The sequence below is a fragment of the Lactuca saligna genome, chromosome 6 (assembly GCF_052625555.1).
Source record: "Lactuca saligna cultivar CGN05327 chromosome 6, ASM5262555v1, whole genome shotgun sequence".
In the NCBI taxonomy this organism is placed as follows: domain Eukaryota; kingdom Viridiplantae; phylum Streptophyta; class Magnoliopsida; order Asterales; family Asteraceae; genus Lactuca; species Lactuca saligna.
This window is the reverse complement of record NC_136422.1, coordinates 62,526,358-62,539,931: the sequence shown is the minus strand read 5'-3', so window position 1 is coordinate 62,539,931 and position 13,574 is coordinate 62,526,358. Positions and strand designations below refer to the sequence as shown.

At 37.4% G+C, this 13,574-nt stretch overlaps 1 protein-coding gene and 1 pseudogene across 1 annotated transcript; both read right to left on the bottom strand.

The window, feature by feature from the left end:
* Window positions 1-408: 408 nt before the first annotated feature.
* Window positions 409-3,421, bottom strand: LOC145002087 (uncharacterized). Its single transcript, XM_078961387.1, has one exon. It carries the CDS (start codon window positions 3,311-3,313, stop codon window positions 719-721), a length of 2,595 nt encoding a protein of 864 aa, XP_078817513.1. The 5' UTR covers window positions 3,314-3,421; the 3' UTR covers window positions 409-718.
* An 8,472-nt stretch (window positions 3,422-11,893) lies between these two features.
* LOC145002646 (protein RDM16 pseudogene) lies at window positions 11,894-13,274 on the bottom strand (annotated as a pseudogene).
* Between the last annotated feature and the right edge of the window lie 300 nt (window positions 13,275-13,574).

Sequence of the window (13,574 nt, the reverse complement as noted above, 5' to 3'; positions counted from 1 at the left end):
CTGTTAAAAAGTATTTATTGTAAATGATGAGTGCAAGTGATAGTAAAGATGATGAGACAGGTAGATAGTGTAAATCCATGTGAAACATGAAGCAATAAGAGTGAGCAAGTTGTGGAACAAATCCATGTTATTTTTGGTGAAAATTTGAGATTGCATTTCTATAATGTGGTGGTTGCAGAGTTCATCGAATCTACTAAAGTTGTGGAAGTAAACTGTATTTGTTTTATCCTCATTTGTTAACATGTTGTGAATCATGGTTGTTTTTCTTTAGTTTACACAAATAATGATATATTATCGTTGATAGTAATAAAAAATTATAATATCTATTTATTGCAATATAAAATAGAAATTTAACTTGATAATGTTGTAAAAGTATGAATTATATGTATTTTATATTTGGATTTGAAATGATCTATCAAAAAGATACATTTTATTCAACACAAAATAGAATACAAGGGTAATATGACCATTTTAGCATAGTCAATCAGATGCATAATCAAACAACATGGTTTCAATCAGAACAGACTCAGTCAGATCTTCCAACTCAATCAGTTCTCTGACTCAGTTAGACCTGACTCAATCAGTAATTGTCAAACAGCTCCTAAAATTTACAAACCAGTTTCTCCAAATTTTTCAAAATTCACAAACAAAATACGACCATATTAGATTCTATAATTTGACAAAACATTGAAAAGCTGACACGTTATTGAAGACATCCTTACCAAAATTTGAAGAGTAGTAAAAAGTTCAGTAAGTAGCCCATGATCAAGATTGATGAGAAGAACCCAACTGGAAAACCAAACCATGCTCCCTCCCACAACATCCACGAGAGTTTCTCGTCTTCCTCCTCAGTCTCTTTTTTTGGTGTCGATGGGATATCCTCGGGGCATTTGATCATAATCTGCATGCCGCATAATCCACTATTGTTTGCAAAAAACTTTAACTCGTTCATCGTATTCATTTGCCAACCCATTGGAATCTTACCTGTTAGCCTATTGTTGCTCACATCCAGTATTGCAAGTTGATCCAACTTCACTAATGATTGAGGAATTGAACCAGAGATTTTGTTGTGCGACAAATCTAAGCTCTCCACGTCCTTCAGATTTCCGAAAGACACTGGAATGTGCCCCGAGAAGTTGTTGTAAGAAATGTTTAACACTTTTAAACTTTCGAGATTGCCTAACGATGCTGGAATTTCTCCAGAAAATCTGTTGTCTGATAAGTCCATGAACGAATAAATACCAATGCTGTGACTCGATAGACCTTGAAAGGAGTTCTTCCAGTTCACTACCAAGTCCTGAAACTCGATGTTGTCAAGAAAATCATCATAGATGAACATGTATCTAGGCCATATGTCGAAAGGAACATACTTTGTATGGGGAGTTTCGATCATTCTTTTAAGGTTTCCAATTTCCTGTGGAATACTTCCAGTTAGGTTGTTCCCTGAGAGATCAAGAATCCGAAGAGAAGTAAGGTTGGAGATTGCTCTCGGGATAAACCCTTCAAGGGAATTGTCTCTTAGGTTTAAGACTTGAAGCGTTGGGATTTGAGGGAGAACATCTTGAAAATTTCCAGTTATATCATTGCCATGAAGATCAAGACTTTCGAGGCTTACCAAGTTACTCAAATTCGAAGGCAAGTCGCCGGAAAACTTATTCCCACCTAAAGAAAGAACTCGTGTTTCTGAAGAAAAAGTCATCGGGATCTTACCAAAAAAGTCGTTGTAGGACAAGTCTATATATGGAAGAGGTTTATCTCCAAGAACAAAGAAATTATCGCCAGAAAATCTATTTCTTGACAAATCGAGAACCTGTAGCCTATTCATGTTGGTCATGGACATTGGAATTTTGCCGGAAAAAATATTTCCCGACAACATAAGCATTGAGAGCGTGCTAGCGTTTCCTATGTTCTCAGGCAACTCCCCGGAAAAATTATTCCGAGACAAGGCAAGAAGCTTTAACCCTAAAGATTCAAACAGGCGAGGCGGGATTGATCCTGTGAGCTTGTTATCTGAGAGGACTATCCCTTCCATGTCCATCTCAGCAAGCCAAAATGGGAATTTTCCCTCCAATTGATTCATGCTCAAATCAAGAAAACTCAACTCTTTCTGTGATGAAATCCATTTTGGAATTTGGCCGGAAAGTCTACACGAAGTCATAGAGATCTGTTGTAGGTTACATCTTGGAACAATGTTTGTGTTGTTATTCCATGTCAAGCTATTTCCATTTCCACCTATGAACAATCCCCTTAATGATTTGATGTTGAATAACCAAGTTGGTATTTCTCCCGCTAACTTGTTGTGTTGGAGCCGAAGGGTTTCTAACTTGCTCACGTTTTGTAATGATGATGGGATTGGACCTGTGAACTCGTTCTTGCTCAAGTCAAGTGTTGTCATGTTGGGTAGCCTTCCAATGGCGGATGGAATTTGTGATGAGAAGGAATTATTAGACAAATCTAATAATACCATCTCCTTCAAGTTGATAACTGAAGCTGGGATTTCACCTGAGAAGTGATTGTCTGTAAGGTACAATTCTGTTAACTTGGTTAGATTTCCAATCTCTTTAGGGATGATTCCGGAAAGAATATTCCTATCTAGGGACAACCTTTCAAGATTTCGAAGTTTACCAACTTCAGGGCTTAAAACACCCTGGAAGAGATTGTTAGATAGATCAAGAATTCGAAGAGATTCGAGTTCAAAAACATGAGGAGGAATCGAACCCTGGAAGTTATTAAACCTTAACCTTAGTGTAGTCAAACTTCGAAAAGAACCCACTTCGGGTCCCAGTGTCCGAAGTAGTGGATTGACGCTCAAGTCTAAGTATTGCAGCTTCGGTAACTGTAAAAGCTGGCTGGGAATGGAGCCATTGAAGTTGTTTAACATCATGTCAAGATGAACCAATTCTGTGAGGTTTCTAAACCCATCTCTTGGAATCTCTCCTAGGAGTGAGTTCATTGCAATATCGAGTAGTTTCAGTGATTGGATATGGAAAAGAGGAGTAAGGATGTTGGAGAACACGGGGACTGGATTGTTAGACTCAGGGACGATGCTATATAAGTGAAGCTCGGTAACAGCTCTGGCTTTGTTGCATTTAAGGCGATCCCATGTGCAACAATCGGAATTGGGTTTCCATGAGTTTAGTTCTACGGGTAGAAAAGAACTGGATTCGGAATCGTGGATGGCGTCGAGGGTGGATTTGAAGTGGAGAAGTGCTTGTTTTTGATGAAGAGGACAAGAGGATGATGGGATTGGAATGGAATTGAATATGAAGAAGATTGATAATATTAACAGTGGTGTTGTTATGGTGGTGGCCATGGTGATTTCCGATGGTTCTATGTTTGAATCGTTTGTAGATACGGTGATGATTATAAAGAGGATTGGAATGTTGGTCCTGTTTTTCTCCCAAAAGTCAAATGTAAAGCATGATCGTGCAAGTGGAGAATAGAATTGAGTAGAATCATCATTTGAATATCAAAAAGGATAAGGATTTGAATAAAATCATCATTATTAGTGCAGCTTTAGCATTGAAATGGTCCTTCAAAACAAAAATAAATTAAAATATCTATCTCTCTAAAAATAAATATGAAACAAAAAGGAATATAAACTTTATTATTTTTTGTATAATTTTATTTGGTGGACTGGGTTTACTTTGACACCGATTTTCAACTCAAAAACGAAATGGTCTATGCTATTTATTTATTTGTTTCCATTTTCTTTGTGTTAATTTTTGTTTAATTTCCTAACAAAAAGAAATCTTATAGATGTATTCGCATCAATAACCACAAAAAGTATTACGTAACAACCCCAAGAGTTTGAAAAATGCAAAATAACTATGTTCTTCAAAATCTGACATTTTCGAACACGAAATTATTCTTGTAAAATTTATTCTTACAAATTTTTTTTTAAATAAACTGATTTTCAAATACAATTAGAGGTTGTTTAGTAAAACTTTTAATGATTTAATTATGGGATGACCTCTTATTTACTCATTCAATATTCATTACGCGCCAAGATTACGACTCTTGCATGTAGTTCCTCAGTTTTAATAAAGGAAATAAAAGAAGGCGAAGGAAAATATAGATACAAAAAAAAAGATGGAAAAGAAAGGAAACTAGATGTTAGTGATCCTAATTAGAAATAAACCAAATGAAAGCTAAAAAACAGCTTTAAGCTTATTTTCCTCCAAATCTCTCCAATTTGGAAGGAAGATTAAGAGAAAAAAATTATCCCTCCACTTATTTTCTCTTCTTGTTTTTCTTTTTCAAAAATTATTACTGGGAAAAGGATAATTTTTCTTCACTTCAAGATCCTTATACCCTCTAAACCATTTTTTGACAAAATTGCAAAATTGGTTCATGTGGTATTCAAAAAACTTTGAATATGGTCCAAAAAGTTTTTAACTTGCATGGAATGTCCAAAATCATGAATTTCCTTTGATTTTGGTCCTAAAAAAGTTGAAAAGACAATTTTACCCCTTATCATTTCTTTTTTACATTTTTTGTATTTGTTTAGTATTTAACTAATTATAAAAAAAATCCCATCCCCTTAAATAATTATAAAAAAGAAAAAGAAAATCACTTACCCCTCCCTACCCGTAACCCCCCTTCCCACTTTGACTCTCATTTACTCCCTCACCTCTTTCTTTATATCAGTTTTTTTCCCTGTTATTGCAATTGTTAGTGGTGGTGTTGGGTTGTGATATGGAAGCGTGAAGATAACCAGAAATCGGTATGACATCAGCTATGTAATGTCTCGATTTCTTGATGAAGACCTTGTAGTATCCTCCTTCTCTACGTCTTCCCCTGTATTTGTATTTCCATGTGATGAAGGTAAGGCCATCAGTTTCAGTTCGTATATTCGGATGAAAGATGGTGGTGGTGATATGGCTCTCTAGCGAGTTAATTATTATCCCCGAACAAGAGGAGGGATTTCAAGGCCCTATTTTAGGGTTTTCAAAGTTCGATTTTAGGGTTTCCAAGGTTTGATTTCAGTGGTTTCATCATTTTCATCTCCTTTTTCGCTGCACCATCTCTTTAATCTGAAACACAAATTAAAAACAAATCTCTTCTCTTTAATTTGTAACACAAATTAAAAACAAATCTCTTTAATCTGCTACAAACAAGTTAGTGAAATTAGAAATTGATGAACGAATTTATAATGTACAGGTGATAAATTAGGAAAAATAAACAGGAATCAGCTCCTGATATATAAGCTCTTGGGTGTCTAGTAAGCAAAATTATCACCGAAAACCAGTTTGGAATTGCTACGACATCATAGATCTGTTGATGAAAATTGTCATCAGAGATGTTGATGATGGGGTAATCAATGGTGTATGATGTAGGGTTCCGGCAAGCATATGGTGGCAGTGATGGTGGTTGAATGACGTCCGAGAGAGAAAGAGAGAGAGAGAGAGAGAGAGAGAGAGAGAGAGAGAGAGAGAGAGAGAGGGGGGGAGAGAAGGAGGAGGGTTGGGTGAGATTTTAGTTTTGTTTTTATTTTTAATTATTTATATATCAAAATAAATAAAGAAAATAGAGAAAATAAATGAAAAGGGTAAAATCGTCTTTTTAAGTGTATCAAGGACCAAAAACCCAGAAAATTTTTGATTTTGGACCATCCATACAAGTTGAAAACTTTTTGGACCCCATCCAAAGTATTTTTAATACCACAGGGACCAATTTTACAGTTTTGTCTTTGTATGAATATTTCCCCTGCTTTCCTCGTCACTATTCATTCGTTCTTCAACACACTCTCCCTCCTAACCCTTTAGCCCACCATCTTTTTGGAAAGAATGATCTCCCCTTGTGGGTTGTCCGGGCCAGCTTAATTACACGCACCACGACTAACCCACCATGTTCTAAATCCCAACACTCATACGTTTCTCCCTATTATCTCTACACACCATTTATCACATCATTATCTCCATCTCCATCACTATCTATAGCACAATCTATGGTTCCTATCCCTAACCGTAAAATTGTGCAGATATCTTTGGCATCATTGGGAGCAAGTACAACTAAATCTTGTTGTAAAACTGACCAACCATCTCCCTTCATCGTCACCCTTGATTTGATCTGCACCACATATCTATATAAATGGTACAGTTGTTCTTCAACCATATAGGGTACAAGTTATCCGAGAATGAAGAAAAAGAGATCTGACTATTTTCATGATAGGTATTGTAGAAGTAGCTTTCCGAAGCTTTATGGAACCAACTTGCACCTTTCATTAGTTACATATGCTACTTGAGATTTTTATAGTCATGGCAATTGGTTTTGTGTCACTTTTGTTTAAATAGAATAATAAGATTGTAGTTGTTTTGTGAACAAGCTAGTATGCGTGGTCTGAAGTTGTACTTTTATTTGGATTTTTATACATATTGTGTCTAAAATTATACATGGTTCTTTTCTTTTAAAGGAACTATTGCATTTTGTTTTAGGATGCGTTATGTGTGTTATACACATAACCGATATAAGTGTTGTATTACATCTGTATTTGTTACAAAGGCGATCTATACAGTTTCATTTTTTGACAAGATCTTGTTGAAAATACGATTAGTTTAGAATATGAAGAATGATGTATGTGATAGTTTTGAAGTAGAATGTAACATCCTGTTTAAGAATTTTCGTGATTTGTGTTGGTGGGCCACGAGTCGGGCGCAAGAAGGTTTCAGATTGAGGCGAGTTGCTTGAAACGTAAGGGATCTCATTACCTTTCGATATGTATGAGGATGGTGGAAGAAAAGTTCTATCCTTGAAGCTATGAAAGTTTGGAGGGTTGACAAGTTAAGACCTTAAAGACAAGAAGTTGGCAACCAAGTACGTTGGGCGTACATATGCGTACGCTTAGCGTACAGACGCGCGTTTTTCTTAAGTTGAGTCACCTAGTACGCTGGGCGTACCAGGGGTACGCTGGGTGTACTAGGCACAGAAGAAAACCCTAATTAAGTGAAGTGCCCTTATATAAAGAAAGAGATGGTCTCATTTTTGGCCACCTTCCTCAGTTTGTTAGAACCTCTCAAACCCTAATATCCGTTCTTGAAGTTTGTGGTGGCCATGATGAGCTTGTTGTGTTCTTGTAGACTTTGGAGACCTAACAAGAAGCATGAAAGGGTGTGAAATCGAAAAGCAAGTTGTGGATCTGAGCTTCCTTGGGGCTAGAGCACCATTTGAAGGTATAAAGCTCCAAACTTTCCCTCTCTTTCTGTTTTGTGCATTTTAAGGTCCATTTTAGGGTCTTTGGTCCCAAGCTTGAGACTTTATGAGTTGATGCACTCGAAAGCTTAATAACCTGTCCTTTTAAGTGTATCTAATGATGAAAAACCATAAAAATGAGATCTTGATCGTGTGAATCTACCCACGCATGAGTTATGAGCATTTTGGGTTAAGAAAGTAAGAGTTTTTATGTGTTGTGACCTCATCAGCCATGCAAAGGCTTAAAGTCGATAACTTTATGGAGTAAGTGATGTTAGGAAGTCCAGATCCAAGAGATAAGTCAAGGTCTTAACGGGTTAAGACCCATAAATGTATTTAAGCAAAACTGAGAGTACACCCAGCGTAATCCTAGTACGCCCCGCGTACTAGGCTGAGGCCCCCGATCAGATTTGTGCATGTTTGAGTACGCTGAGCGTACCAAGAGAGGTACGCCCCACGTAACCCCTCTGTGGGCTTTAGGGCAAGGTGATCTTTTGGGCTTTAAGTGTTGGGCCGGAATCCTTGGGCCTGCTGAATGGAGCCTGTGATCAGAGAATTAAATTAATGTCTTGGGCCTCATGTTGGGCTTATCATGTAGGATGAGGTTGGGCCTTGGGGAAAACTCAATTATTATTGGGCCTTGGTGGGCCCAAAGGGTTAGGACCGTAATGGTCTAGTAGTTGGTCTATCTTTAGACCTGGTAATGTAGAATTTGGACTTAGTTCCTGATTGGGTTAATTATAGGATTTGACACAGAGTTAGAGGTCGGTGTTTGGCAAGCAGCATGATTGGGGGTTGATTCTTGTGCCAGGTGAGTTTTCTCACTATATTGTACCCGGAAGGGTTTTATTGTGTGACTGGAAGGTCGGATATGTTATGAGTTGTATGCATTGTATATGATAAGTTAATCGTTTGTATGTGCTGTGTATGCTATGCTTGATATGGGCCGGAAGGCATTATGTTATGGGCCGGAAGGCATATATGTTATGGGCCGGAAGGCGTTGTGATGTGGATCGTAAGGTTGACGCGGGTAGAACTGGAAGGTTTACTGAGTCGGGACGGAAGTCCCCGGAGATACATGGACCGGAAGGTCAGGGCCTGGAAAGGCATATGTGCGTAAGTAGTATCTTGGGGAACTCACTAAGCATTTATGCTTACAGTTGTTGTGTTATATGTTTCAGGTACCAGTGATGATCGCGGGAAGGCATCGGCTTGATCAGTACACACACGAGATTTTTATGCTATGAGATCTTGGGATTGATATATGTTTTGAAATGAGTTTCAAACAATGATGTTTTTATGAATAATAAATGAATTATGTTCTTTATAAGATGCGAAAAAATATTTTGAAAATTTACGGTGTTACATAGAACCTATATATGATGCGACCAAGTTGTCCGGTTGGCTGATGTGGTGATTGTAAGGTGCTTCTAGTCGCTCCGGGAGACCTGCAAGGTCACAACAAGGAAGAACCATCAGTCGTTCTCCGAAAGGAGCTCTCGGGAAAACGCTCTGATGGTCAAGTCAGTGATTAGACTGAGAGTGTATTGATAGAGCTAGAAGGAAATGGCTTATTGTTTGAGGTGGCAGAGGATGCCTTTTATACTACGACCTCCTACGAGTCCGTACGGGGGACAAGGTCATCAGGTCCGACAGGATCTGAAGCTTCGGTTGGTTAATATTGCTTCTCGTAATGCCAGAGATAATGATTGGTTCTGGTAATAATGCTTTGAGCATACTCCTTGTCGCTTGGATCAGTTGGGTTTCTCGCATAAAGCGTGTTTAGTCCCTATTTTCAAAAATAAACTCGAACCGTCCCTCGTTTTCTTAAACCTTGCACGTTTCGTCCCTTAAATGTGTTTTTGTTGCAAATGTAGTCCACGCACGAGATGAAATGACTAAAATGCCCTTGGATATTTATTTTTTAATTAATTTAATATTATTTATAACTTTAAAAAAACAACTCTCTCTAATCTCTATCTCTCTCAGTTACGTAGCAAAATACCACAAGTCCACAACCACCTTCGATCTCTGTCTCTCTCTCTGTCTCTCTCTCTCTCTCCCTCTCTCTCGTTCATCTTCAACACATACTCTTAGTTCCCCCCAGCCCATCTACCTCCTTTACTTCCAAACCCTCACACTACTGTTACTAATCATAGATAACATAGTAATAGAAAACACACATACATATGTGTCTGATGCGATATCGAGATAGATGGCAAGTGAGATGGAGATGTTGCACGATACAGAGAGAGAAATAGGATGAAGAGACAAACTTGATGAAAATGACAGGTCCCTCCTTTTTCATCCTTCTCAAATCCAAAAATTGAAATTGATGAAGGTTTTGATTTTGATTTTGAGTATCACGTTCAGTTTGATTTTATTTTGATGGATTCATCTTGGACCATATTTCGATTGCTGTGAGATGTCGTGCACTCGTGAAAGATTAAAATTGTTAGCTTTGATGGTTATTGGAGAAAAGGAAGGGGAATGTGTTTGTGGTGACAGATGGTGGTGCCAAAGGAGTTCGTGCTCATGTTGATATGTGGTGGTGCCGGAGGAGCTGCAGGTTTCTGGCGGCTTTGATGACTCTAACGAGGGATTGAGGTGTAGACCAATGGCCTCATCGGTGGCTTCGGGTTTGGCATCAATGACAAAACCCTGGATTTCCTCAAACCATTCTTCTCCTGTCCCGATCTCCACACCCTCTTCATCTGTTCATTGCATCACAAACAAAGCTCGGTGGGTTGCGAGGGTACCCTTGTTACTTCACCGGAAAATCGAACCTATTAAGTGACTAATTCATGGGATTCTGATGTTATTCTCTGGCACTCGGAAAAGAAAGTAAGAGAAAGAGTAGATGTGGTTGGTCTCGCCAGAAAAAAGAAGAGGAGGAGGAGTTGCTTAGGTGTTTGTCGAGAGTGAATGAGACAAAGGGAAGGAAACTAAGGAAGGGGAAGGTGAATGGTGGGTCGGTGCATATATATATATATATATATATATATATATATATATATATATATATATATATATATATATATATATATATAATAAAAATTAAAAAAGAAATTATTAAGGGTAAAATCGTCTTTTTATGTCTGGAGGGATGAGGTGTGTAAGTTTTAACCAAATAAGAGATTGTCCGAGTTATTTTTTAAAAATAGGGACTAAACACGCTTTTTAGCATATGCATGAGAGATGATTGATATAATTTACCTAAATTTAATGACTAAACTTCAGATTTTATGAATTTTTATTGTTTAAATTTTATCATATGACAATTACGTTTTGTATGACTTTAAGAATGCTAGCAATATATAGTCCTTTTCAAATGTAGTATCATATTGCTTTTTTCTATTTTTTGTTTCTTTTGTTATGCCGTTTAGAGTAAATTAAATTTCAATAGTGACGCAGGACAACTATCCAACAAAAACACCCGATGCAGGACTTGAGGGTCATAATTCACTAAAAAATCACCCTTTCTTTCAATTGATTGGGATAATATAATGTCACAAAACCCTATTTTTGAAATGGTTTTTCCAAACTTTCCTAACTATAACCACAAAACCTTCCCAAACTTGTATTAGAGATGGTAGACTTTTTTGGTAAATTTGATTAATCTTTAACAACATTTAAAATATCGGTATTTAAAATATAGGTATATGTTTCGTAATAATAACAAAGAAAACAGATATTATGTTGTCAACAACAATATTTTGCAACAATTACTAGTGAACAAAACGTTTGAATTTTGTATATGGTCGCATGTGGTCGATCAAGTAGTGGTGATGAGACACTAATGGTGATGGGAATACTTTTTCTGATGGTGATGAGACACTAGATTCTATCTGGAATTGAACACATAATGGTGATGGGACAGAGACAGGAATAGGAAATACTTTTTCTGATGTCGCATAAGTAGAATGTATTTATGTGTAATAACATTGTATTTAAAAATTCTTACAAAAAAGGGTCCCTAAGCTACTTCTTTATCATTGATATCTAACAAAGAAACCAATTAAATGTGGTTCATTGAACTTTTTAGAAGGACCAAAGTTGTGTATGTTTATTGAGAGAAAAATTTCAATGAAAGATAATGAAAGAACATACGGAACATCGTAAATGTAAAGTGCACGAGTTGAGTAGAGAGTTAACAAAAATAAGAAAATAAAAGTATGATTTTAAAACTCATTTAATGTGGCAACTATTAAATAGAAGATATATAGGTCTTTTATGAGTAATGATCTTTAGCGAGGATAGATAAGTTTGGGCATGAGCTTTGGAGTTATTGTGTACATAAAGGATACTCGTTTTTTTTTTTTAATCTGTCTTTCTTTCTGACCAATGTTCCCCATTTTAATTACCATAGGTGTTTTTGGTTTCAAGCTAAACGATTTTTTAAGTTCACGATGTTATGATGATAGCTTTGAGGCACTTCACTTGAAAAAAATCTTTAATTTTGACTTGCTCAAATTTGAATAGTTTAAACTTTAAACTGATGCTAAAATAATGATATTTGTATTTATGTGGTGCTAACTGTGTCTATATATCATATTGTAGTGTTACTAAAATTAACATATATGTTACACTCTATCTATATACGGATTAAACTTATGGAATCATGAGACAAAGAATAAGAAATCTTAGTCTCTAGGATATAAGAAATCATGCTCAAGTTCCTATTAGATAGTATTTTCCATATTTAAGTATTGGAGAAGGTCAATGATTCTACTATGTACACATAAACAATAGTCTCGAGGGTATTATTGTCATTGAAAAGTTTTTCCTTTTTTCTTGTGGCGTCTTTCCGCCGGAATCAACTTCCGGGCGATATTCCGGTCAATATGAGCTTGTTCGCGTTCGGCGGCTGCGCTTCTGATTTCCATTTCGAGACGGGTTGGGTGTTGGGTGGCTTCTGACCCGAGGACTTTCATTAGATTGCTCATTTTAATTTTGGGTTTTGGGGGTTCTAGAAGCCCTTGTCGGATCATTTCTTGCCTGATTTTTCATTGGCGAGACGTCTTTGAGTGCGGAGCTTTTTGCGTTCTTTTTTGGTGAGTTTTAAGGGCTGAGGTGGCGGTGGGGCCTCTTTAAATGGCGGCTCGATAGGGCGGGGGTGTTCCATGTATGAAGTAATCTTCTCTTTCTTTAGTATATCAAGAACTGACACATCCCACCACTCAACATCAGGAATAAGATGAGCCTGTTTTGCTTTCAACTCTCGCGCTTGTGATTCACCAAATTTACTCTTAAACTTGATGATTTCAGCCTCTTTGGTCCATTTGCCTCCCTCCACGAACTGAAAGGTCGTCCTCTTAGGCCTTAAAAGCTTGGTTTTATCAATTCCCATTCGCCAATCAAAGTGAGGGTTTTTATGAGGGTCCACTTCTAACTCCCGTTTCAGAATCTGGAATGCATCTTTTTTCTTCTGTTTGTTAATGTTAACCTTAATGGCAGCAAGTTCTTGTGCCCGTTTTACAGCTTCAAACTTCGGGGCAGTAAACTCTTCAAGTTGGGGCAGCCCACCAGCAGTCGCGGATTGTGGCGGGGGAGGTGGTATTGGTGAACTAGATGGAGGTTTCAGGCCATCTCTTGCTGAGTCAGCACCCTTGTTTAACATGGGGATCTTCTTCATCTTCTCTGCAACCTCCTTTCGCTTCAGTAATGTTGCTTTGGCCTTTAATAAGGCATCGAGCGAGATGCCTCCACTCTTAACATCATCTGTAGAAGACCCATCTGTTCGTTTATCATCCTCATCACTCTCTACACCTCTATCTTTCCTCTTGTGGTTGTGGCGCCATCTGTTATCCACCGATTTCTCTCTCAATTCTCTATTGTATGATCTCTCACGCTTCATCTGATCTTCACCACCATCACATTTCTCAGGTGCCCACCGATCATCTCCATTGGTGTCACTGTTTTTGTCGTGTTTGGAGAGATGGTGGTCATCGGCGTGTTTGCTGCTTTGATGCTTGTAGTCTTTGCTTGAATCCTTATCCCTGTGTTTCGGGCTCGATCTTTCCATCTCCTTCAACATTTTCTAGGGTTTTGTACACTCTCTCTAATCGTTCACTAGTCACCAAAAGGAAGTCCAGATGATTTAGAATCAGAAGTCTGTTTAGATTATGATTTCCATTGGCAAATATATAGAGTTACAAAGTAGAATCCGTGACCTTCTCCAATGCATAAATATGGAAACGGTTTATTAAGATAAATAAGGAAACTATCCTGATATTATGAAAAGGGAAGTAATTCGTACACAACAGTTTTTTGTCATACACAACAATTCATGCATTATATAGTTGTACATATACAACATTTCAAAGCACCAATTGTTGTGTATGGAAAAAAATTGTTGTGTACGGATCAGCTCCCTTATGAAA